Genomic DNA, 26611 nt, shown 5'->3' on the forward strand with positions numbered 1-26611 from the left:
TTTAGAAAGTTGTTGGCAGCCTTCACTTCTCTCCCCCTGGAAGGAACAGCTTCCCCTGTGTGCTCAGAGAACATGCAGGGTCTGTCCGTCAGCAGCCCAGAGCTGGAGGCAAGGTCCCCCGCGCCAAAGTGACGCTCACGAAGGAGCTGGCATCAGACACGGCTTCACACGTGTCCACTGTGCAGGCGCCGGGCAATGGTGCCATGGGCGTGAGCAAGAGTTGGGCCTGCAGCGCCCTCAAAGAGCACAGAAGTGCCCAGCCTGCCTCCTAGGTCGGTCCCTTCAGCCATCTCAGTGGCCAGGGAGAAGAACAGCCAAGTGTGCTGGCCCCATGCATCTACTGGCAGGCCACAGTCCTTGTCCCTTGCTGTCACATAGCTGAGAGCTCTGGTGAGTGAATCAAACGCGGCTTTTATCTGTCATCCTGGACACGATGATGACATCATCTCTAATGATGACCATATGTGCAGAGCTTGTGTGTTACTGATCAGGGACTTCAGGCCAGGAGAGGGTCCCCTCTGCAAGCTGCAGGCTCCTGGATCCTGGGCCAACTCTTTGTTCCTGAATGGCAGGCTCGGCTCTGCTGGGACAGACGTCTCCATGATCTGTGACGGCCATGTGCACCTTCATCAAGCCACGGGTTTGCCCAGACCCCGGTCCCTCTCCGTCAGGGACAACCAGGACCAGGGTGCTGTCTTTGGGCACCAGCACTGCCTACAAGCCACCTCAGAGGCCAGGACAAGTATCGGAGAAGACTCTGGCACGAAGTGTTGGGGACAGGCACCCACGGCGGCCTGGCTGCCAAACTGCTGTCCCCTCCACCACGCACGGAGCAGCAGAGCCAGGCACCGTCCTGAGGTCCTCCCTGGGTTCTCTGGGAGGGAGGGGGGAAATCCACAGGGGCCTCTGGGCAGCGAGACAAGAGCGAACCTGGCCCAGCCACCGGGAGCAGGCTCCGACACCAAGGACACGCTCATGACACCAGAGGTCCTCGGGAGCTGGAGAGACGGCCCTCAGCTCCCAGCAAACCCTCCTGTCCAGTGGACCCGAGGCCACTCTGTGTCTCCAAAGGGGAACCTCCCGGGAAAGCCACCAAATGGAGCCAGATGTGCGGGTGCCCGGCTGCTGCAGGAGGGAGGGCCCCGCTGGCCGGGGTGCTGCACGCTCTTCTCCAGCAGAGCCACTTGTGTGTGACGGAGTGAAGACACGGTGGAACAATCAGGGCAGTGTCTGCACAACAGTGTTCCATTGAGCAGCCTGAAAGCCCTTCTGAAGTGGGGCGGCCTCCGAGGCGGCATTCCTCACCCCACGTCTCAGCTCCACGGGGCGACGGCAAGACCTCAGGAGCCCCGCCGAGGCCCCGGGCGGCCTGGGAAGCGCGCATCTGCTCTCACCGTCCCCAACTCCCAGCAGGGGCTGGAGACGGGGTCTCTGGACCTCAGGAAGCCATCTGCAGCCAGAGCCAACACTGAGCATGAAGTACCAAGACCCTTCCCCAGGGTCTGCTGCTGGGGTGCCCGGCTTCACGCCAGCCGGGCAGAGCCGTCCCTTGGAGGCTGTGTAGGTCCCCAAGAAAGGGTGTTCCAAAGACAGACACCTTGTGCGTCTCCGGAGCAGTCCGCAGCCTACCCACCGTAACCCTGAAGCTCATCTGGGGAATAATAAGCCAAAACCCCACCAAACCAGAGGGGACCTGGGCCCTGGGGAGGAAGACCCCAGCGTCTGGGCAAGGAGTGACCCGTCCACCTGGCACCACCCCAGAGGGAGTATCTGTCTGCTGGTGGCAGCTCCCTGGACCATCCGGAAGCAGAGGAAGGCACCCCTCTGGACTCAGCCCCACCCCTGGAAGACTGCCCCCCAATAAGCATGGAGCCCCCATCTAGCTTTGTCTTGGGTCAGCTCTGGGGACCTGGCCCTTCTTCTAGCAAATGCCGCGCCCAGTGTTTGTAGAGCAAGCCTCAGACTCTATTGAAAACCCTGAAACCAGCCGGGGCAGGGTGACCGAGGGCTCACCACTGACACCCCAGAAGGCTCCCTGGGGACCGAGGTGACTGAAGAAGACGCAGGCTCATGGGGGCAAGGCAAGAGGAGCAAAGGAACTAAGGCCCAGAAGTCGTCACACCTGGGAGGTCGGGAGACTCCCGGAGGGAGAGAGAGGGGCCCGGAGAGGCCAGGAGCACAGCAGGTGGGAACGGTGACAGAGAACGGGTGGGTTCGGGTGGTCATCTGGGAGGCCAGTCTGCGTCTCTCTGAGAAGCCACGCAGATGGTGGAGGACACCACACTGCGGATGGCCGAGGTCATGGGAACGCCAGGGAGCAGGTGCCGTGGGGTCTGCAGGGGCAAATCTTGGAGGAGGATTCTGGGAATCAAGCCCCAACGAAGGAGGCGGCTCCTCACAGCCTCGTGGCTCCCAACTTCTCCGGGACTACTTCCTGCTGATGTCCTAGGCTCCTCCAGGGGTCAGGGACACACGGCCTACACAGCTTCCCTGCTGGCTGCTCTCGGCCAGCCCCCAGGTATTTGCTCAGAGCTGAGCCCCCCTCCAGCTCAATGTCAGCTCAGGGTCATGCCACCTCATACCTCGGGACCAGTCAGCCACCCTCCTCACTGCTCCCCGAGGAGCGAGGGGGACCCTGGGATCTGGGAGGCTGGCAGGCAAGGACGTCTCTGAAGGGGCCACCTGACCCTCAGCTGGGTCAGATGTCAGGTACAGCTGTGGGGCCTCAAGCCCCAGGTTGGGGCTGCAGGCTGCCATCTGCTGCCCGCCTCTCCCCCACAGAGCTGTGTCCCTGTCACACTGTGTTCACAGCAACACCCCACACCAAATGACCGTGTCACATCACCCTTAATTAAACATTCCATGGGAAGGGACTCATCTCTGCCACCCCTCCCACCTGCGGAGGGTCCAGGCCCTGTCATGCTCACGGCCAGAGGAATCTGGCCAGCTCCAAGGCCCTGTGGCTCCCGGGCGCTGCAGACTGCGTGGGCTGCTGTCTCCAGCAGGAGGCTGGCTTCCTAGGGTCCCCTCGTGTCACTCATGGATGTCTTCATGGCTGAGGACCAGACGCAGCCTGGATCTCCTGAGTGTGAGATGTGAGCTCAGCTGTCTTGGCTCTGACCACCTCCCAAGCCCCGTGCCGCTGCCGAGGGGGCACACAGCTCAGAGCCGCCCTTCCAGGCTCAGCCGCGCAGCGCTAACGGGCAGCTGTTTCCCACAGCACGACAGCCACCGTGAAGAAACACGCAGGGAGCTGAGATGTTAGGAGCAAAAGCCTCCCGAAGAAGGAGGAGGAGGAAGAGGAACAGGAGGAAGGAGGAGGAGGAGGGAGAGAGACCCAACCCCAAACATAGGCACGGCAGCCTGGGCAGAGGGCCCGGCCTGGCCCCCGCACTGCCCGGCATCGGGAGCCGTGAAGAGGCCTGGGTATGCTTCTGTCCATGCTGTCCTCTTGCCGTGTGGCCCTGGGCATAAGAACTGGCGGTGAGGTGCACACAGTGCTCCCAGAGCTCCGTGCGCTGGCTCCCCACGTCCTGTGGGCCTCTGGAAGAGCACGCCGCCCACCGCCAGCCCCGCCCTGCCCTTGACAGCTGTGCTAGTTAGTGCCCCCTGGGCCAGGGCTGTGCTCAGGTGGTTTCAAGGTGTTGGGGGCTTCCTGGCTTGGCCATCAAGTAGAGCCCCAGTGGCCCTGCCCAGCAGCCTCGTCTTGACCTGGTGACTTACGGACCCAGAGTTGCCTGGGATCGGCTACAGCCTCACGAGGCGCCTGAAGGCTAACGTGAGCCCCTCACCCCAGTCAGCCCAGTGATGGCACTCTCCCACTTCAGCTCAAGTCACCCCTCACCCTGGGTGCCCATCACTCACCCCACACTCCTGGCAACAGCCTAGTAATGACCCACACGTGGCCCCTGGTGTGAGGGAAAAATTAAACCAGGATGGGTGACCACATGGCTGTTTGCTGCCCAGCAATTGCCTCCTCCCCACTTGGCTGCCTGGGGACAGATGGCCCTGTAAAAACAGAGCCCGAGAGTTTAATGATCAGGTCAGCCAGGGCGACCCGAGGTCTGCGGCACAGGCGGGACACGTTTACTGCTTCAGAGGAAGCGGCGTGTCTTGGGTGGCCCTGCTGGTTCTGAGCCTGCATGTGCCACCAACAGGGCTGTGTGCTCTGCCCCTTCCCTACCCCAGCTCCGGCCAGGTCACCAGAACTTCCCCCCAGGAGATTCTGAGGAAGGCACCACCAGGGATCTCTAGGGAATCCCTGGTTCACCTGAGCCAGGGACCCACATGTCCAGGGATCCAGGGCCACAACCTGGGTTCACTGGGCATCAGGAAGAGGAGAGCTGGCCACAGGTCTCCCAGAGCTCTGCAGAGACCAGGGGGCCGAGGGTGGCTGCTCAGGTGGGCACTGGCCTGGGGGTCCCCTGTGCAGACAGCTCACCCTCAAGCTACGGCACTGAGAGCCACAGATGGTTAGATGCTGCCTTCACCCTGGGTTGGGGGCCCTCTGTCCCCTGACGATCAGGGAGAGGAAAGCGGGTGTGTGGCTGTTTGGGAAGGAAGGAGAGGCCCTGAGGAGGGGTCTTCCTGGCTGTTCCTCCTTCTCGTGACTGGGGCAGCAGCCTGAACTGCCGAGCCACTCGCCTCCTGCACTGGACCCGAAAGATGGGCCACTTTTCTAAGCTGTGGGTGACAGGGGTCCCAGGATCTGCTGGCATCCTCCAAGTCAGACACTGGGGCCCTCTGGGCAGCTGGTGCCCCAGATGTCAGCCCTGATGTCAGCCACAGGCCAGAGGTGTCAGGCCCCAGGGCTGCTGCTGTACACACAGGTCATAAATACTGCCTAAGTGGCTCCTGTCACTTGACCGCAGCCTCGTTTCCATTCCGCAGCAGCAGAAGGTGATTAATGAGAATTATCATTAGCACTAATCAGAGCCGTTTGGAGGAGGTGGGGGTGGAAGGAAATGCCCTCTGTGAGGCTGCGGAGCCCACTTGGAAGGGTGTGTGTTGCATGTGTGTGGAGGGGGGCACACGCTCATGCCCTGGTGCACACAGGCACAGGACCAGGCTGTGGGGCTGGCCGGCGGGAGAGGGTCTGGGAAGATGGGGAGGAGGTGAGGATGAAAGTCGCCCGTCCTGTCTGAGGGGCCCCCACGAGGCCGTGGCCGCCCGGGCATGCCGACAGCCCGAGAACACAGGCTCTGCACAGCTCGGCCCGGCTGGAATGAATTCTCTCCTGCCGCCAAACACGACCATGACTTAATGCGCTTGGCGGCTGCTCGCAGACTGGACGGGCTTGGCCAGAATGAAAACTGGGCTGTGGCTGAGGCCCTGGCGGGAGGTGGGCATTCTCTGTGGGTTCCGTTTCCTCCTTCCCACCAGCGCGGCCCTGACCGCTGCCCGGGGCCTCCTCCTGCTGGGGACGCCCTCTCCCTCCTGGCCGAGGAAGTGGCCGACCAGGGCCGTGCACCAGGCATCCTTGCTGGGGGGGGGGGGGGGGGCCTGGAGTGGCTTCCAGATACAAAGTGTCCTTTTATTGGAAATATCAATTCAGAAAGGGGCTAGTAGTAAGCTGAGAATATTTGGATAAACTTGACAGCCCCAAAGACTGAAAAAAGACCTTTTGTTCCCCACAAGAAGAAGGCTGCCGTCCCACCCTGGGCTCCTGGAGCAGCTCCAGAGAAAACTGAGGTCGGAGTAGAAAAACGATCGGGGCGTCTCGCGAAAGATCTGGACTCTCGGCCCAATGTTTATTATTATTTATTTTATTTTTTTATGAGAATGTGTGGTTAACATCCCATTGCGTAATACCAGACTGTAACCGTGTCCGCGAACACCGCGGCCAGTCTGCGCAGCTCTGCTGGCGCACAAAGGGGACCTTGTGGCATTTGTGGGCGGCGGGGGGCTGCACATGGGTTATGTTTTGCTCGGCTTTGTTTTCGAGATGTCGACGACCCGTTTGCGAGGGTGTGAGCATCTTCTAGCGTCTGCACCCTGATCAGCGAAGAGGCTGCCTAGGCATGTCATCTCAGTGCCGGGGAGGGTCCCCTCTCCGTGCGGGGACAGGAAGCCACAGGTGTGGTGCGTGGTCATGGCTGGGAGGGGTCTTCCCCAGCACAGAGGGGAGCTGACCGCAGGCTGTTTGCTGTGGCTGGGGGCTGGGCACCCCTAGAGACTGCCTTTCCACTGAACCCAAGCCTGAGGCACCAACAGGCTTCTGGGGAGACCCTGGGATATGATGGGTGGCAAGTCCTCGCACCTCCCCAGAAGAGCCAGGGTCAGAGATACACACCCAGCACGTGGCTCCTGGATTTCTGGGCCGAATCTCTGCCTCTGCTCTAGAACACGGTCGTCTCTTAGTCCACGTGGAGGACGGGATGCTCCCCAGGGACCCGAATCTGCAGCGTTTGGGTCCCTTACAGGAAATGGCCTAGTATTTATTTGCTCAGAACCCCTGCGTCGTCCCCCCACAGACTGCAGACCATCCCTAGAGGACCCGTAACACCCCAGACCCCCTCCATGTGGGACCGCGGCTGCCACACCATGTCATTCAGGGAATGATGGCGAGGAAGAAAGTCTGCCTACGTTCGGCACAGATGCCGTGGTTTCTGGAATGTTTTCAATCCCAGCTTGGTGGAATCCACGGACACAGAATCCAAGGCTAAGGAAGGCCAAAAAATGGAGGAAGTATATTTTAAAGTAATCACATATGAATTTATTTTTTGAACTGATAATACTTAAACAAATTACTGGAACAGAGAGAGGACTTATTAAAAAGGTTATGATTCTGTAATAGTTCTCATTACATTCTGTCAACGTGAATTTGGATATGAAATTGAAAAAACAAGCCCGTCTTCAAATCAAGGCACATGAGCACGATTCAAAGTGATTGTTTTTATTTAAAAGGTCATCTAAAGCTGGGTGTGGTGGCGCGTGCCTCTGATCCCAGAGACTCAGGAGGTCAAGGCCGGGGGAGCCCAAGTTTGAGGTCAGGCTGGGCAATTAGTGAGACCTTGTCCTAAAAGTAAAAATAAAAAGGGCTGGGGATGTGGCTCAATGGTCAAGCACCCCTGGGTTCAATCCCCAGTGTTAAGGAAGGAGGGAAGAGAGGGAGGGAGGAAAGAAATCACTTAGAAATGCCAGTGTTTAGATAGGGAGACTGACAACAGTGACATGTGGAAAGAGAGGGGGTCAGGACACTGTGCCTCTGACATGCCAGAGCCGAATCTCCTCAGAGTCCAAGAACCTTCCAGAAAACAGTCCATCCACCCCCCCCAGGGGGTTGGGTAACATACAGAAACCACCAGGGACCATGGGGACCTATTGTCCTTCCACAGCTGCCGAGGGCTGCCTGCTCAGGTCCCTGCCTGGACAGCGCTCACAATGGACTCCAGGATAGAAATCCTGGCTCAGGAGCCACTCCAAGTTCTGCTCTGACACCTCTCTCTGGAGGGAAGTTTGGGGACGAAGGCACAATGGTGGGGCTCTGGGTGGGACTGCCACTAGACCCAGAGATCCCCAAATTGAGCAGAGACCATTAGCCTTGCCTCCCCCTTAAACTCATCTCCCCTGCTGCACCTGCTCCCCGATGGGGAAGGAGCCACCTTCGCACCGAGCCCCCTTCTGGGGAGAGTTCAAGGCAGTCACCAGGGAAAGTGCCCCAACTCAGGACAGCCGGCGATGACCTACCTGCAAGCCACATCTGCTCTGATTCCGCAGGAGATGCCCTTCCCATGGGCTTTTCTGCACACCCCAAGACGGTGGAGAAGCAGCCCCCCGGGAGCATGTTCCCCCTCCTGCTCCTGAGGGAGGACCAGGTCTGCTCCCATGTTGGTCTGTTCAAAGGAAAAAGGAGAGAAGCAGAATCCCCAGAGAAAGGTGCTGATCCAAACGCTCCTGGGCCCCCAGATTGATTTCTGGGTCATGGGCTACACTGTGCCCTCTGCCCTGCAGCCCCTCCACTGGTCACCGGCATCAGGTGAATGCTTGTGATCAGACGTTTAGTAGACCACTTTGATTCCATTCCCTGGGCTTGAGTGGATGCTGGAGTGAAGCTGGTGAAGGGGATCTAGGCAATGCCGCTGTGGGGGACGCATTTGGTCCCTTTGATGTAGGTTGTCAACAATGACTAGCTGGGACATGGGAAAGAGGGACAGCTGCTGGTTGGTTCCACCCACGGCACAAGATTGATGTGGCCACACCTTTGTCTATGAATCACTTCAAACTTGCTGATTTGACCTGTCCTGCCCAGTTGGGGAAGGAAGTTGGCTTTCAGCCCCAAGAGAGACATCACTGGCTGAGCCCACATCCAAGGGTAGACCTAGCAGGCAAAAACCATCACCAGGACCCAGGTGGCCTCTGGCTGGGGCAATGCTACCCAAGAAGCCCATCTGACTTCCCTCTTGTCTTGGCTGCTGCACGTCCTGCAGCTGGGAAGGAGCAAGGGTGGGGGGGCACTGGGTTCCAGTCAGTGGACCCTGGGGCTCATCCTCACTCTAAAGTTGGGCTCTCAGACCCCTAAAGACTTCAGACATTCTGGAAAGCAGGGTAATCACCACAGACCATTTGGAGGAAGAGCCCGTTCTGTCTCTACAGAGCCAAAGCAAGCCCAGGCCCCAGCGTCACTCTGTGCCACATACCTGGGAGAAGCTGGAGCTGGCCATGTGCAGTGCCTCCCAAGCCAACCCTGTGTGCACCAAGACTCCCTTGCCAATGACCATTTTTGTCCTTTGAAGAGCAGCGAGAGCCGTTTCTTGTGGGGATTGGCAAGGTATTTGCTTGGACTTGGTCTGTTGAGATTTGAGCTATTTGCAAGAGCTGACCTCAAAGCATCAGGCTGATATGGAAGGCGGTGAGTCACCAGGCTACCCTGCACTGAGGAGAAGGAAGAGGGATGGGCTCTCGGGGATGGAGTGAGTGGCAGGGAAGGCACCAAAAATAACCTGGCCACCCACCAGGCCTTTGCTAGGCACCCACTGTGTGCCAGGACCCACCAGCCAGCCACAGCCTCTGCTCTGGAGAAACAGGTCACCCCAGGAAACACCACAGCCACGGCACTGTCCTCAGGACAGGGACTCTGTAACACCAGCCCAGGAAGAACTGCAGCTGTGACTCCCACAGTGAGGGTCTGCAGCTCCTTCGGCAGAACACAGGGAGGGATTAGAAGGAAAAAGGCCCGGACCAGAAGGACAGAAAGACCAGTGGACACAGGAGAGCATGGGGAGTGGTCGGGGCTGTTCTTGGTTGTCTTCAAGTGCCGTGATCCATTCATTTGTTTCCTACCTATTCACACTGTCTTCCTGGCTCCGAGAAACAACCAAATGAACACTTGAGGTCCTTGCCATCTGTGAGGGGGAAGTGAGGCAGGCCATCGTCATGGCCAGAGTATGCCATGTGATGAGGATCCTATTGGTGGGATATCAACTTAGATCTCACTGTGGGAGCTAGAAAGGTTATGGGGGACACTGCCTCTCCTCCAGCCAGCCAGCCACTTATCCACACTTCTGTAATCTGTCCATTCAACATCCGTCCGTTCATCCATCCATCCACCCACCATCTATCATCCATCCATTTATCCACCCATCCATCCATCATTCATCTAGTATCCATCCATCCACCACCCATTATTCACCCACAATCCATCCAAAATGCATTCACCCACTCATCTATTCATCATTCATCCATCCATCCATCCACCCATCCATTCTCCATCGACCATCCATCATCTACCCATCCATCCATCCATCCATTCAACATCCATTCATCCACATATCACCCATTCAGCATCCATCCATTTACCCTCCACATGCCATCCATCCATCCCTCTATCTACTATCAATCTGTCCACCACCCACCCATCCAACATCCATTCACTCACTCATCCATTTATCTATCCATCATCCATCCAACATCAATCTATTCACCCATCTTTCATCCACCATCCATCCATCTACCAGCCAGCCAGCCAGCCATCATCCATCCAAATATATTCACTCATTTGTGCATTCATCTATCCATCATCTACTCAACACTCATCCCATCCACTCATCCATCCGCCATCTATCCATCCATGCACACACCCACCCATCCATCCATCCATCCATCTATCTTCTCATGGAGACCTTCAGTGAGTCTCAATGGACACTTGTTTCAGGCAAGGCTCTGGGGAAATTCTGGCTACCCTCGGCCCATCCTCAAGCAGAGGAGAGATGACCAGGGGAGGACAATTGGTCTGTGTGATACTGGTCTTGACAGCATGAAAGCAGCCAGGAGGGCAGCCAGACCTGCTGCCCAGTCTGTCCATCCCTTTTTGCTGTGTGACCTCTGGCCAATCACTGAAGTCCTTTCTTCCTCAGTTTTCTCACCTGCAAATGTGGAAGGAACAGTGGCTGCCCTGGAGTGGACATGAGCATCCTGTCACTCGGTGACAGGTCTCAATGACCATGCTCGGCTGGAGCAGTGTGGGCCACAGCATCTGCAAACTCTGGGGGTGCAGAGGGATGGTGCCCTCCTCCTGCCCAACAGTGAGCTGGGAGAGCCCCCAGGACAGGCACGGTGGGCCTGGGTTCTGTACACGGCTGCCCTCTCTAGGAAATAACGGGTGGGAAGACTTGGAGCCGCGTCCAGCTGAGATCTGGTTCTCCTGAAGGTCCCTTTGGAAGTCCCTTCCCATGTGAAGCCTGTATCACGAGAGGGTATGAGGGTTGGGAGCCTCCCTGTGGTTGTGTGCCAAGTCCCACTGGGCACCTGGCAAGGGTGCTTCCCAGCAAGGGGACCTGGCTGGGGATGCCCAGGGTCCCTGGCGGGCTCCTCATCCTGGTACTCAGCTTCCACTCAGTTTTTGTCCAGCAAAGCTGAGGCCCTGCTGCCATGGTGCCCAGGACCCCACCTGCTGCTATATTTAGAAACCTCTGCCGGTGACATGGGCTTAGCTGGTTGCAGGGGACTCCTCCAGCATCCGCTGTGGGGGTGGCCAGGTCTGCAAGCTCTGCAGTTTGTCACCATCTAAGAAGCAGAGAAAGGTTATGAGTGTGACACTCCCAGGACCTCGCCCGCCCCCCACGGGGGTGGCTTCCTGTGGCAGCCCTGGCCCCGCGTACCCTGAGCAGGGGCGCAGCCACAAGCATTTGGTTTGGGGTTGTGGGACCTTTTCTTATTAATCTTCTTTATGATCAAAAACCAAACCAAAGCAAAAGCCTCTCACTTCATAATGTCAGGGCTGAGTGCTGGGTGCCAGCTCCAGGCACAGGGCCGCCCGCTCCCCACCTGACCGCACGCAGGCTCCAGTGTGAACTACTGATGGGCCCTTGGTGTCTGCACCCTCAGAAGAAGCAGAAACGGCCCTGTGTCCCTCCCTCCCCCGGGCCTGGGCCAGGGCTCTGGGCCTCACCCAAGACCTGTTGGTGGTGGGGGACAGGGGATAGGACAGGCCATATGTGGACACTGCACACTGGGGAAATACTTTGCAAACCAATTGGGGACCTGGAGGATGCTCTGAGGGTAGCCGTTGCCAGAGCAGATCGCCTGGACACTGCTGTGGTGGAGGCTTGGGCATTAAACTCTGGGTAGAGTCTGCCAAGAGCAGCAGGTCCAGAGGTGGGCAGCAGTGGGTGGGCCGAGCTCAGCCACATTCAAGAGGCTTCAGGAGAGGGCTTTTGTGGTAGCAGGCACAGGACTTGTCTTGGGCTCTCCCAAAGCAGAGCCTATAGGGGGTGAGACAGGGTGGACAGAGCCAGCCCTGGACCCTGCAGGGCCCCCCTGAGCAAGCAGACCCTGCGGCTCCAGCAGCCCCCACAGCTGTCAGGAGTGGTGTGCTCTGTGCCGGCTCTTTCATGGGCCCCTAAGCCCTTATTCTGACCCCGCTGTCCACACAGCAGCTAAAACCCCACCTATGCCCACACAAAATGCCCCCAGAGAGCAAAAAGGAAGCTCAAGGGGCCCTGAGTGGCCAGGACTCGACTCACCAGGTGGCCCTCCCCCCAGGCTGACCGCAGTAGGGACTCAGGATGTCCTCCTGGGGTGGCAGGCAAGTGAGCAGTCCAGTGGAAAGGCCACAGGGTGCAGTGAGCAACGAGCCCCTGGCACCTGCCTCCTGCTGCGTCCCTGGCCAGTCCCAAGAGGCCCTGTCGGAGGCTGTCTGCAGAGAGTGGTCAGAGCTGAGAGGGGCTGGAGCTCTTTGCTGGCATCAGCAAGTCACCCAGACAGTCTTTGCTTTGACTTCTGGGTGTCGTGGGACCCACTTGTGACCTGCTGGGCTTTCTCACGTGGGTAAGGCTAATGTGAGCGTCAAGAAGCGTTTCCGTAGGAGACGTGGAAGCTGGTCCTGCGGGAGTCGTGGGTACAGTGCTCAGATTCACCAGAATCAAACAGTTCAGAGAAGGATTTTGACAAAAGTAGACTGGGCATCTTGCGTATCAAGATCATGAAGTGACCCTAGGGAAAGGACGGTGGTCAGGGCTCACTGCACAACACTGGTGGGAGAGCCACTCCTCCTCCTGGCCAGAGGTGGCCTGAGGGAGTGTGGTAGAGTGGTCAGTGCTGGGCATGGCTCGGGAGCTCCGAGTATTGCCGGGGCCTGGGGGGCTTCTCAATATTGCCGCAGCCTCGACTTCCTCCCCTGGAAAGCAGACCTGCCCACCATCAGGACAAGACCCTTCTCTACCTGTCACACATCTCAAAGAGAGACTGGCACAGCCAGCGGTGGTCCCAGTCAGCTCATCTGACTGTCAGACAGCCTGCCCTTGGGGGACGTGCCCAAGACCCCCACGGCAGAACCCCGGGCTCGAGCAGCCTCCATGGCAGAACGCGGACTCCGTGACTTGTTTCCAGCGAGGTGGCCGAAGGCCCAGACCTCCTGGGCACACTTGCCTTTGGGCACAGGCTGTGACAGCTGTCCACCACTCAGTAGGAGGGTCCTGGACTCCCATCAACTGGCCCCAGGCTCAGCAGGCACCCAGCAATGGGCCCAGTTCTGTGAAGAGCCCCTGGGCCCCACCCAGGAGTCTGTCCAGCGACAGCGGGGTTTCACTAGGGGACCGACCCTCTAACCTGGGTGTCAGGGGGAGCTCCCCACCGCACCCAGGGTAGAGGGAACCCCCCCTCCAGGCAGGGCTGGACACACAGGGTTCCATCCCGGGTGCCTTCAGCAGGCTCTCCGGGCGACGCAGGTGCTCCTCGGAGCTCACCACGCGGACAGCACCTCCAGCAGCCGGAAAGCAGAAGTGGGGCTTCCTGTGTCCAAGGGGCAGGGAGGCAGGACCCCAGGGGGACCACATTGGTTGGGAATGGCTGTCAGGCCCCTGGAGGAGGGGACAGCCTCCAAGGCCTCCTTGGTCTCCCCCGGTTTGCACTCACCATCTCTGGCGGTTCTCGTCCACCCTGCTGGCTGCCAGTGCAGGCATCTGCCTGCTGGTCCCAGTTTCAGCAGACCCTGTTTCTCCTGGCCATTGTCCATCACCCCGAGAGGTCTCTGCACTCACACCGGTCTGTACCGTATTCCTGTTTCGCTGGGACAGGGAGCACCACGTGAAACTCCAGTCTGCCCCTTTATTTCCAATGGGTCAAGAACCACGGACCTGCCACCACCGACAAGCCACGTGCTACGGAGGAAGCCCTGCCCCCAAGATGCCTCACTGAGGCAGAGTGTGGGGACACCCCTGGAACATGCTTCTGTTCAGGCCACAGCAAGGGCCTGAGATCCAGCTGCAGCAGGTGGCGAGAGACGGCCCTTGAGGCCCCAGGTTCGCACAGCCCCCTTCTTGGCCCCCTCTGCTGTTTACCTGAGGTCCAGGCGCGGCTCAGGTGAGGCACACAGTCAGACCGCTGCCCACCTTCTGCTATTCAACAAAGTTCATGGACGGCGGGCCTCTCCCTGCCAGGTGTAGCCCCAGCCCCAGGGGGGAGGGAGAGGTGCAGGTAGCTAACCTAGAAAAGATGGAGGGGACCTAGTGGCCAGAGGAGGAGGAGGAGGCCCCAGGGAGAGGGCGCAGGCTCGGGAACTCAGCGTTGGGGGGTGCACAGGGTGTCACCCCGGTAGCTCCCTGGCACCCAGAGTCTGAGAATTTGTGGGAGTGACCCGTGAGCCCTGAGAGGCTTACACAGCACCCCAGAGTCTGAGGATTTGGGAGGAGAGTGTCTGAGAACCCCAAGGTGTTCACGTGCTTTCTGGGGTCTGATTTCTGGTTGGTGGCTTCGATCAAATCGGGTACAGGATTTGGAGGCTCTTTTTCCGACGTGTACTTCTTGGCCTGGCTTTGGGTAGAGAGGCTCTTCCCACACCAACTCAGATGCAAAGCCAACGCCTTCGTGGTCGGCAGACCCTCACCATCAGGCAGCAGGCCCCTCCTTGCAGCATCTGAATCCAAGGCCTGGGACCCTGGCCTTCCCTCCCCCACACAGACCAGGGCCCTGGGAACTCTTCAGCGGAGGCCAAGGTCGCCTGGGGCCTAGGAGGTACACCAGCTTCCTCTAGGGTGGGCCCCAGCCCAGTGCCCTCTCTCCTTCCCTTCCCCTCCCCTCCCTCTTTCTCACCCATCCCTCTTCCAACCCCCTCCTCTCAGCCCCAGCAAGTGGGCCCCAGGCCTGCTGACCCCGCCCCAGGGCTCCCGGGGGCTTTGCAGCCCTGCCCTGCCAGCCGAGTTTCTCCTTCACTTGATCAGGTCACCACCAAGCCCTTGAGCGTCAGGATGGGGATTTACGAGCTCGTCCGGGCTCTGCGTCCACACTGGACAGAGGTGTTTCCAGAATGCCTTTCCCTCCTCCTTCCGTCACAAGAATGGACTCTCTGTTTCAGCTGTGTGGTCGCCATAAGTCGTAATCCGTGTGTGCGCCTGTGCCCGTTGGCACAAGCATGCGTGTGTCGTGCGTGTGTGCACCGACCATCAGGAAAGGAGCCACCAGGCCTAGCACCCAGGCCGTTGCTTTGAATCACCTTGGGGTCCTTCAAGGAGGGGTCAGGGTGAGAAGCGGAGCTTCCCCTGCTTCCCACTCATCCTGCTGCTGGCCCCTGAGAGGGTGGTGTCGCCATGGCACTCAGGACCCAGGCCGAGGGTGGGCGTGGGGCCTGGCTCCTCCCGCATGCTCAGCCTCCATCAGGCGAGCTGACGGCAGATGCCCCGGAGGCCAGCCGTTGGCCATGCCCATTAGATGTGAGAGAGCCGGCCCAGCCGAGGGCCACAGCAGAGGCACAGGAAACCCCAATGACGTGCGAAACACCCCGTCCAGGTCAAGAGAACTTTCCATCCCTTCGCTTCATAACTCAGCATTTCTGATGGGGGAGATTTATGAGCTGGGGGAGCGGCAGCGGGCTGGGGGTCCTGGGAGGCCAGGTGGGGGTGAGCGGGCAAGAGGGCGGCTTCATTTGGAGGGTCTGGGATTCCCGAGGCTCAGCCCCAAACAGCCCAAGAATAGGCTTTCGGGTGGCTCCGTGGACAGGGGGCCGGATTCCAAATCAGGAGGGAGGCTCAGTCCTGCTGCCACATCGGCCGCCAAGCAGCTGGCCACTAAAGCTGACCAGGCGACCCCATGGCTGGGTTACCTCCCTCCTTCCCACCCCACGTCTCGTGTGTGAGCAGAACCAAGCACCTACCTCCTCCGTCCTCTCTCCCACCCAGTTCTTGTCTTCATCTACCCCCTGTGAGGCCCAAATGACCCTGAAACTGTCACAGATAAATGACCTCATGCGGAGCTGAGGCCCAGGCAGTGGCCTGGCTTCTGGGCATGGCTGGACATGCCTGCCCCAGTGGGAGGCAGTGGGCTTCCCTGCCCGGGACGGGTAGGCACCGCTGTGCTGGCGTCAGAGCCTCAGTGCAGACCACACTTGGCAGGCGAAGGGTCCCTCTGGGCGGCGCGCGGCCCCTCGCCTCCCCCGCCAGGCCTCCTCTCCCCTGTCCTTCCTGCAACAGCACCCGCGTCCAGGAGGCCCCGTCAGAGGCAACTGGGGCCCTGAGGTTCACCCCACCGAGGACGGGGGACAGGGCTCTGTCACTGTGGGTACTGGTGAGTCCTGCCCCCAAGGCAGCAGGACCCACTGGGCCTGCACTGGATTCCAGAGCACGGAGAATCCTACGACCCCCTCAGTGGGGCACGGAAACTGTCTCTCCGGTGGTTCTCGAATGGCCTCCAGAGCAGTCTAGGTTGGAGGGGAGTGGGCGGCCCAGGGCTCAGCCTGGGTGCAGAGCTGAGCCCTGCGGCACGTATCCCGTCCCCTAACGTGGGGAAATGCTGGGCACCTGCACACTAGTGAGCCCTCTCTGGAGTCGAAATGGCCCAGGCCTGTCGATGCTCCAAACAGGAAGGCAGCCAGGAGCCAAACCTGCAGCAGCCCCAGGCTAGGGCCGCCTTGGGCACATCCCCAGCTGGACAGAAAACCTGCAGCCCAGGGCCCTGCCCCCACTCCTGCCCCTCCTGCATCTGCCAGTATGCCCAGCTGGGCCCGGCAGTGCAGCTGTGGGGCTGGACTCCATGCTGGAAGGGGAACTGGCATCTCAGGTGAGGCCCAGCCACCGACCACTCACGCCCAGCCTCCAGCTCATCCACTGCTGGTCCAGGGCCCTGGGACAGGAGCTTCATGGGCATCCCCAGGGGAAGGGTCAGCAGTTCACTCGGCTCCACTCAGGCACTGAGGCTCTCAGCCTCTGGACAAAAGGAGGTAACTAGCCCAGGGTGCCCCCCCGGGGAAAAACATCTTGAAGCTTTAAGAGCCACCAGCGAGTAGCTGTGCCCTGTCACAGTGCCAAGAGCCAAGGTCTGGGCAGCAGGCCTTCCAGACATGAGGACAGGCCTGGGAGACAGGAATGGCTAGAAGGATGGGCTCTCAGCCCCGAGAGTGGTGCCTACCTGCAGGGTGGGAAAGGGCAGCCTGGCACTTGGGGTCAGTGCCCTGGAGGACTCATTGGCTCTGGGATGTGGATCTCTGCACCCAGGAAGGACAGAGGCATACCAGAGGCTCTGGCCTGTGTCCCATGCAGAGCAGCTGGCCAAGTCCATGTTCACACACTCTCAAAGAGCTGCAGATGTTGGCTGGGGCGTGGAGACAGCTAGAGGGACACGGGGCTGGGTCCAGATCCCTGCAGGTGTCCCAGGAAGGAGGCCTGCTCTGTACAGTGGGGGACACCATGGCAAGGTGGGCAGCCCACCCACCAGGATGCCCAAGCAGGCTACGTGCTGGGTTCAGGAGCACAATGCTGCACGTCACCGACCTGCTGTCCAGGTCATGTGGCAAAGAAGGTCATGTGCCCTGGTACAGCCACTAACCCAGGCTGATGGCCTGGGTCTTCTTAGCGGCCCTGGGTCTTCTTAGCGGTCTTCTTCATGTGACCTCATGTTTCACGTGAGGTCCTCAGTACCCCCGCTCTGAGCCCTGAACAGTGGTCACAGAACCCCCTGGACAAGGCCCAAGCCTTCCATGGGGCCCCCACAGAAAAAGGTGCAGGCCGGCTATGGGGGAGGGATATGAAGGGCCTTAGCACTGGGGAGGTGCCTCCCCCGTGGGGGACTGATGGACCTGTGACAGCCCCAGGGGATGGGGAGCTCCGCCTGCCTGTGGCCACAGCCAGCAGCCCCTGTGGCCCCTCCCTCATGGCCCCCACAGGGCTCCCTGCAATCTGTGGTATGAGGGTGGGGACAGCCCCAGATTGGGGCAGAGCAGGCAGTGCCTCCCCAGAACCCTGTGAGGACCCTGCACAGTCCCACCTAAGCCTCGAGGGGCAGACCCTCATGTGTCACGTGAGGTCCTCAGTACCCCCACTCTGAGCCCTGAACGGACAGTGGTCACAGAACACCCTGGACAAGGCCCAAGCCTTCCACGGGGCCCTACAGAAAAAGGTGCAGGCCACACTCTTGTCCTGGAGCTGAGGGTCCTGCTCTTGGGAGGCATCCTGAGACCCTCCTGGTCACTTGGCTCAGGGAGGAGTGTGGAGGAGGATGTGCCAACCTGGTGCTGAGCTGGCCTCCCCAGCCCCTGGTGCCCAGGGTCCAGCTTCTGCCAGAGTCCCTGGAGAAGAGGAGCAGGAGGCACAGACACAGGGTTTGGGACCATGGGTCTCTGCGATGCCTCTGGCTGCTGTTGACCTTTATGAAAATAGAACTTCAGTGAGTTCCAAAGACTCCCATGGCCCACAGGGGCTCAGAAACCCAGCAAGCGTCCTCTGGGCAGGGGAGTGTTGCGTACCAGGCCAGGGATCTGCAGACTGGGGATGGACACTCAGCACCAGTGGTCAGGGGCATGGCCTCCTGGGGCTGGAGGGCAGGGACAGAGCCCTCATGCCCTCCCTACCCCATCCTGGCTGGCACCAGGCCTCAGAGATCTCAGAACCAAGGCCCCGGCCCCATTCCAGGTTGGCTGGGCCTGAGCATTTCCCCTCAGAGACCTGCAGCTTAAAGCGCACCCTCCCACAGCGGCACCCCATGGGCTCCGGAGGGGCTGTGGTTTGGGGTGAATGGGGAGCCGTGCACAGATGGGCCCGACAGCAGGGCCATGCGCCCCAGCAACACTGGTCCCTGTCACCTCCGGGGGTGGCACTTCCCCCACAACTCTGAAGCCAGGCGGGCCCAGGCCATCAGGAAGGATCCCCACACTTATGGGGGCACCGCAATTATATTCAAAGCACCTGACTGTGCGTGGAAGTGGGCAGTGCAGGTGGACAGGCCCTTTCCCACATCCTACTCCTCACAACAGAGTGCCTGGAGGACGTAGCTCGGGGCTCAGGATTCTGGAGTCAGCATCCACGGTCCCATCTGATGGTCTCTGCCTCCAGCCCTGACTCCCTGAGACCCTTTGGATTCCCTGTTCCCATCACCCTGTCCACCTGGGCACACTGCCCACCTGAAACCTCCTGCATACCTGACATGCCTGTCTGTACCTGCCTGGATACACCTGCCCACCAAGACACACCTGAACACCTGGACACACCCGCACTCTAGGCCCGTACATACCTGCACACCTGGACTCAGCCTCTCTCCACCTGATAGTGGCCTTATCCCTTGCCTGCCAGCCTCTCTCCCCCACTCCTGCCCTCGTGTGTCCATGATGCTGCTGGTTCAGAGGCTCTGGACCCAGAACCTGAGGCCGGCACCGAACGGGCAGGGGAGGCCGGGAGGCTGGACTCAAGTGCAGCTTCCCCAGTGGCCAGCTGGTCAGGTCAGACCCTCTCCCATGAACGGTGCTCTCCGAGGCACGTTGGTGACACAGACCAGAAATCAAGCCTGAGAAGGTGCCACTTGCCTGTCAGGAGTGGGATTCAAAAGACAGCATCGGCAGCACCAGAAAGCCAGGCGGAGCAGGTGTCCTGGGAGGGTGGTGAGAGCCGGCACTCGCCGCCACCGCTCGGCACCGGGAACGTTCCGATTTCAAGGAAACGGATGGTTTTCTGACTCCCAGGGCCATGTGCAGCTGGTGTGAGCGTGAGCATAGGGTGGCAGGCACACACACTTGGTGACAGCACACACCCAGGCTCAGACACAGCTGCACCCCCAATGACACCTTTACCTTCAAAAGCGTTTTTTTTCCTAGCCCGACGCCCGGGCTGTCTTTAGCAGAGGGCTCTGTTCTTAGACGCAGTGGCCTCTGCTCACTCACACCTGGGTCAGCCTTGCTGGGGAGATTGCTGTGGCTCAGCAGCTGGGCCAAGCAGGGCCTGGCTGATAACCACGTGGCTGGCTGAGGCCGGTGCTCACGTGCTATCCCCCTGAGCCTGCGGGGACAAGGCAGCGTGCAGCCCCGAGCACACTGGGTGCCTCTGACCTTCGCTTTGCTTCTTCCCTGGCAGATCTCTGAAGACCTGGGCAGCGAGAAGTTCTGCGTGGAGGCCAGCCAGGTGGGGGCTGGCAGCTGGCTCAAGTACGTCCGGGTGGCCTGCTCCTGTGATGACCAGAACCTCTCCATGTGTCAGATCAACGAGCAGGTAGGTCCAGGCTGTGCGCAGGGGCTTTGCCCCTCGGAGTTATCCTAGGGGACATGCTCCAGGGTGGATGGAGGTGCCTCGGTGAGGGACAGCTGAGCCCATGCTGGGGGCTTCTGTCCTGCTCTGGGGCAGCTGCCTGACACTTGGCCAGTGCTGGCTCTCTGGGGTGCTTAGCTCCCCTGGGACGCTCCCCAGGAGCCTTCGGTCAGCCCTCTTGCCTGAGGCCAGCAGCTCTGAGAGCTGAAAGGTGGTGGCCTTGAGAAGGGCAGCAGGGCAGGCAGGGTCCCAACCACAAGACCCACGCTCCCTGCGGATGTTGCTGCCCACAAGACACGAGAGGTGGGAAGAGAGGCCCACCGCAGGAGCCCTGTCTGAACCTGGGTTTCACCAAGCTCTCCAGAAGGGTCAGCGCTGGCCAGCAGGAAGCTGCTGGGGCACTTCCTAGGCCAGGCCAGGCTGAGACACAGCCCGCTCCCAGAGCCCCAGCCTGGTGAGGGCTTGGCCTTGTTTTGACACGGTCCCTTCCCGCCAGGAGCAGGCCGGATGCCTCCTGAGCTGTGAGGTGCTCTCTGGCCTCAGCCCCACAGGGGGGAGAACCCCTTCCCTTCTGTTCCCAGCCCCAGGGCCAAGGGTCCTGCAGGCTTGTGGACCCTACCCAGGGCGGTCACCGAGGCCACATGCCAGCTGGGAGTGGAGATGTGTGGCTTCTTTAGACTCCAGGAGGCCACCCCTCCATGCTGGTCACCACTTCACCTCGCTTCCCCTGGAGCTTGCACGTGGGCTGGAGCCTCCACATCCAGCCAGGCCCAGCAGTGGCCTCCGTCCTGTGTCCCAGGACACTGGGCTCCTCTGAGGTGCTGGACTCCGAGCCCCTTCCAGCAGGGCCATCTGCTTTGCCTGTCTTGGGGCTCTCAGGGAGATTTCATTTGCAAAATGAGGTCCTACGACTTTAAAAGACATCCATGGAGACCTCTGTTAGACAGAGGCCACGCTCTTGTGTAGACCGTGCCAGCTGTTAAAGGCACTTCACGGCTCTTGACTCTGGAGAAACGTTCTGTGTTAAGAAACAGCACGTGAGACCTGGGCAGCCCCGGGCAGCCCCAGGCTGCCAAAGGTCCTTCCTCGTGGCTGGATCTCCCTTTGACTCAGGCTCCGTCTGGACCAAGCAGTGATTTTACCGAACACTGGACACCAGCTGGTTCCAAACAAGGGCATGGGTCCACCTCTCCACTAGACTTCCGTGGCCTTTGGTTAGAACCCAAAGCTTTGAAAACAACTTTTCCTAACTGCAAATAATAATAATACAGAAAGAAAGCAAAAGAATAACCGTGGACATTAAAACAGAACTTTAAAGGGGAGACCTTTCCTGCCTCCAGATGAAGTGGAATGTGAGTGAGAAGGTTCAAGGCACCCAGAGCTCTGCTGAGCCCTCCTGGAGCAGGTCCGGGGACACCCTGTGCTGGCCTGTCTGGAGGATGCCGAGGGGCAGCAGCCAGTGCACCCAGGCTGGCCAGGGCAGCATCTGTGAGACAGACCAGGGTAGTGAAGGAGGCAGGCTTTTATATGGAGGGAATGAATGTTACTAGAACATCAAAATAAACCGAAGCAGAAAGGTGGGCAACTTGTGAGGCCAGCTCTGTGGAAACCAACCCTAAAGGGGAGGCGTCTACAAAGCCCTATCTTTATGGGGAATATTCCAGGGACTCGTTTATTCAGGCTCCACACGGGCCTGTGTGGAACTGGCCCTGCAGCTCGCTGTCCTTCCACCGTCAGGACCCGAGGACAGAATGACAGACCTGCCTCTTCCTGTTGGCCTTTGTTAGCCCCACCTCCATCCCAGGACACTGCCGGCTCTGAAGCTCTGTGCTGGTGTGGGGCGCTTACCAGGCTCTGGCACCTACCCCACTCCACAGCAAAGCCCCTCCAATGCCCCTCTGCCTCCCAGGAGTGACTCTCCCTGCCTCAGGGCTGTGGTGGATCCACAGCCACACATTAGGGGCACTCGGGGTGTGCGGTTGACAAACACAACCCCTAATAGCCCACAGAAGTGGCCCCTCCTCCGGGGCATTTCCAGTGTGCCCAGGCCGAGGGAGAGAGGAGCAATGAGCCCTCACACTGCAGGCGTACGGGGCACTCAAGATCCCCTCCAGTGTCTCCCAGACTGAGCCTCGGAACTGGACAGACCACAGGGCAGTGGCCCCCGGAGCACAGCGGAAGCAGGTGCAGAAGACCTGCAGGGAGCTGCAGGGGACATTGGGTCCAAGAGCCAACCCGAAACCTCAGCTTGAATCCCAGCAACCAAAGGCAGACGAGCAGCTGGGGGATAGCAATTTCCAAACTATAATAATAAGAAAGTCACTCCCCGGAACCCACAGACTCCCAATAAATATTGGTTGGTTGAATGAAATGACTTTTGAAAACACCTTGGAAGGGAACAGTAGATCTCAAACTGCGTGTTCAGTAGTGGCCAAAAGCAGAGCAGCTCTCTCCCAGGACAACGCGGCCTTGGCAGAAAGCACCTTGGTTTCCTGGTCCCTCGAGGACACACATTCCTTCAAAGTAGCCTGCTTTGACCCTCCGTGGAGCTAAAACAAAAACCCTCCTCAAATATTAACAATAAAAAAGGTTCTGAAGACAGGTTTCTCTTTAATAAGGAAACGTCATGCAATATTAGTGGAGTTTCTCAGATCTCCATGGTCCCAAGGGCTTCTACCAGGATTTCTGGACAATTACAGACACCACACACTGACTCCCACACCTGCACACACACACGCATGCACGCACACACGTGAACACACATACGCATCCACACATGCACGGACAACACACACCCCACTACACACATGTATGCACACACACGTGAGCACACATACACATCCACGCATGCATGGACAACACACACCCCACTACACACATGCATGCACACACATGTGAGCATACATACACATCCACGCATGCATGGACAACACACACCCCACTACACACATGCATGCATACACACACGTGAGCACACATACACATCCACGCGTGCACAGACAATACACACACCCCACTACACACATGCATGCATACACACACGTGAGCACACATACACATCCACGCATGCACAGACAACATACACACCACTACACACATGCATGCACACACACATGTGAGCACACATACACATCCACACGTGCACAGACAACACACACACCCCACTACACACATGCATGCATACACACATGTGAGCACACATACACATCCACGCGTGCACAGACAATACACACACCCCACTACACACATGCATGCACATACACGTGAGCACACATACACATCCACGCATGCACAGACAACATACACACCACTACACACATGCATGCACACACACGTGAGCACACATACACATCCACACATGCACAGACAACACACACACCCCACTACACACATGCATGCACACACACACATATGAGCACACATACACATCCACGCATGCACGGACAACACACCCCCTGCCTTCACTACAGCACAGACACTGGTGGAAGGAACCTGTGACACGTGGGTCGGCAAGGCCTGAGCCTAGTTTCAAAGTTCAAGACTCATGATCTCAGCCCCAATTTTCAGAAGATAAAGGAGCCAAGCAACAAGAGGCTGTCACATCTTAACAGAAAGTTTGGAAGCTAAGTCCCCAGAGGAGATGTGGCCTCCAGATGCAGGGGAGCCTTCTGAACCGAGGACCAGGCTTTGTTCTCCACCTGAATCTCCTGCTGGTGGTGGTCAGGACGTGTAAATTCGGAAGCCTGGCCTCAGAGGCCCTGCTCCACGTTTCCACCCAGGTGATGGGATTCCTCTCCTGGTGCTCTGTGGCTGCAAGAGTTCCTGCCCAGGAGACCTCCTGAGAAGGGACAGGCCCTTCCCTCACACCCACCTCAGCCCTCCCGGGCCTGGCTCTGTCACCTGCAAGGAGACTTGTGGTCTCAACAAGCATAGAGAGGCCACAGATGGCTCATGGCCAGGGGCAAGCACCTACCCCCACCTCAATTTGCTTTGGGGGCCTCAGACTGCTTACCCCCCACCTCAACCTCATCTTCCAACTGTTCTTTGGGGGGAAATTGAAGACATTTGGGTCACCCCTGGTGGTTCTTTCTCCTGCAATTATGAGCCAACGAGTTGGTTGGAAATGTCTGGGGAGACAGAGACAGGGTCTGTTCCTGAATTTGTTTTAATGTCAAGAGAAGAAAACAAGAGCTAGGAAATGAGGTCACAGAGGAGGTGCTGGTGGAGAGGCCTCTCTCCAGGGCGCTCTGTTTCTGTGTCTTGCTTTTCTCTGACGGGGCAAGAGAGTCTGTGGCAGGACCTCCGCTGGCCAGAAGGTGTGGAGCACAGGCCGAGGCCACTCTCCTCAGCACACCTGGTCAGGCTGGCCCCACAGTGCTCTGACCAGGAAGGGCAGCACCCCTGACCAGGAAGGGCAGCCCTAACCTTCCCTGTCTGGACAGCCCCTGGGAGGCACCAGCACATCCGACGGGCAGGGCGGAGGCCAGGGTGCTGCCAGCCACAGCTGATGAAGCTGAGCATGAAGGGCCGGGTCTCCAAAGTAGAGCAGAGCATGGCGACCCCTCCTCAGAGCCGTCCAGTAAAGACGCTGGCTTAGACGCCTGCCCAGCAGCGTCACAGTCTGTGGAGCTGGTGCCTCTCAGCCACCGCAGCCTGTCGGCCGAGGGCCGTTCTGCTCTGCTTTAGCTCCCCCGGCCCGTCAGGGACGCTCTTTCCATCAGAGCGTGTGGGCTGCCAGAGTGGGAGTTTGACGCAGGGGGTGTGACACCCACAATCCTGCTCTGACCTCTGACCTTTACTTCTTCTTTGACTTTATCTCACATGTTTTTTTTTTAATTCAAAATCATAAATTTTTCATTCTGGTCAGTTCCAAAATTAGCCTCCAACCATTGGATGCGATTTTCTCTTTAGAGACGGGGAGGGTGGAGTTGGAGTTGGGGGACTCTCAGGCAGCTCACAAGACTGTTTTGGTTCAGAAAAGCCGCCACCTGTTATGAAGCTCTCTTTGGAACAAACTGACCGTGAGAGCAACAAGGTTTAAATTCAACCGCGCCGTCACAGTGACCATTTGCCAGAATTCTCTTCCCGCCCCTTCTTAACCAAACGCAGCATTTTATTAGAAGAAGCCTCTCAAGAATCTTGATCATTTCACTATGGACTAATAATTTATATTTTTACAAACTGTGCACAAGGAATAAGTATGTAGATTTTTTTTTTCTGTTTGAGCTGCTGGGAAGATGGCAGAATCTACAGCAACAAAATAATAATAATTTAGGCACAGATAAAATTGCATCCGCCTGGCATGGGAAGAGAGGAACGTGGCGAATCCCAGGGACACAGATGAGCTTTTTCCTCTTGGCCAGAGGAAGGAATTGTCTGCATGTCTCTGGAGCCTGCCCAGGATGCTGAGCCCAGAACTGCTGTCCCTTTGCTCCTGCCCAGCTCTGAGAAAGCAGGCAACAACACAGGCCAGAGGAAGGCCCCTGAGGTCACAGCATGCATCTGGGGAAGGAGAAATGAAGACCTCTGCTCAAGCCGCGCAGGGACAGCTGCAAACGCTGCTCCTGCTGGATCTTGGAGCATCTTTTAAAGTTGGTTTTTCAAAACCAAACGCTTCCACCCTCAGCTGGCCTTGACAGCCCTGACCCAGAAGGTAACAGCTCAGCTGGGGGCCAGCAAGCAGTGAAAATAAAGAGTGAGGCTTCCAAAGTCACCAAGAGACAGTGCTGGGACCCACCAAGTCTCTTCTAAGGTCTTAGACTCACAGGAGAACCCCCAGGGATGGCCCAGTCTGTCTCCAGGAGGACAGGAGAGAGGCATGTGGGTTGCTAGGTGAATTCTCTTTTCAGCAATGATTTTAGAGGAATCCAAATTCCACTTGCCAATGTGGGTGGTGGTGGTAGAGGCCTTGTCTGTGCCTCACAAAACCTTTGCTGGTGCAAGTCAGGGGGATTCCCAAGTTTGGGATGCTGAGAGATTGAGTTTTCTTTTTCTTTTGAATTTTTTTTTGTAGTTGTAGATGGACAGAATGCCTTTACTTTATTTGTTTATTTATATGTGGTGCTGAGGATCGAACCTCACAGTGCCTCACACATGGTAGGCAAGCGCTCTGCCACTGAGCTACAGCCACAGCCCCGGGTTTTCGTTTTCTAAGAACAGGGAAGGACATTTCCACCCCCTTAAAGTGTCTTATACCTAGTCAAGGAAGAGGAAAAATACAGTTGTCCAGGACTTTAATTAATAGATTGGAAAAAATCAATGATTCCAGGGAGGAGACGGCCACCTGTCTTTGATCCGCTGACTTTGAACCTGACTTTGAATCTAGTCATTCAAACCCCCACATAATCTGGATAGAGTTTTTCATTTATTTAAATGTTAAAATTCTTAGATTAAGTGGGAATGAAAACTGTGGCACTTAACTCTTCAATCCAAAGGTGGGGACTCCGCTTGTGATTTGATCTGATACTAAAATATATCCGTCAGGAACTCCATGGAGAAAGCACCTCAAAGCCTGGCGCCCCTGTGAAACGTGTCTTCCAGAACACTGCTGGGGACTGGATAGGGACTTGACTGGCACTCATGGTCACGCCAAGCTGGTCCCTTGGCAGAACCCGTGCTGCACCCTCCTTCCCTGAGTGATTGCTCGGCTTTTGCGGAAAAGGTGGTGGTTGTCT

At 58.3% G+C, this 26611-nt stretch overlaps 1 protein-coding gene across 1 annotated transcript in view; it reads left to right on the plus strand.

The window, feature by feature from the left end:
- Prdm16 (PR/SET domain 16) overlaps window positions 1–26611 on the plus strand; it is a 305414-nt gene that overhangs the window by 241818 nt on the left and 36985 nt on the right. The window contains exon 4 of the mRNA XM_026412875.2: window positions 19767–19901. Within this exon, the coding sequence (XP_026268660.1) occupies window positions 19767–19901 (135 nt within the window). The remainder of the gene's footprint in view (window positions 1–19766; window positions 19902–26611) is intronic.

Source organism: Urocitellus parryii, chromosome 11 (assembly GCF_045843805.1).
Source record: "Urocitellus parryii isolate mUroPar1 chromosome 11, mUroPar1.hap1, whole genome shotgun sequence".
Lineage (NCBI taxonomy): Eukaryota > Metazoa > Chordata > Mammalia > Rodentia > Sciuridae > Urocitellus > Urocitellus parryii.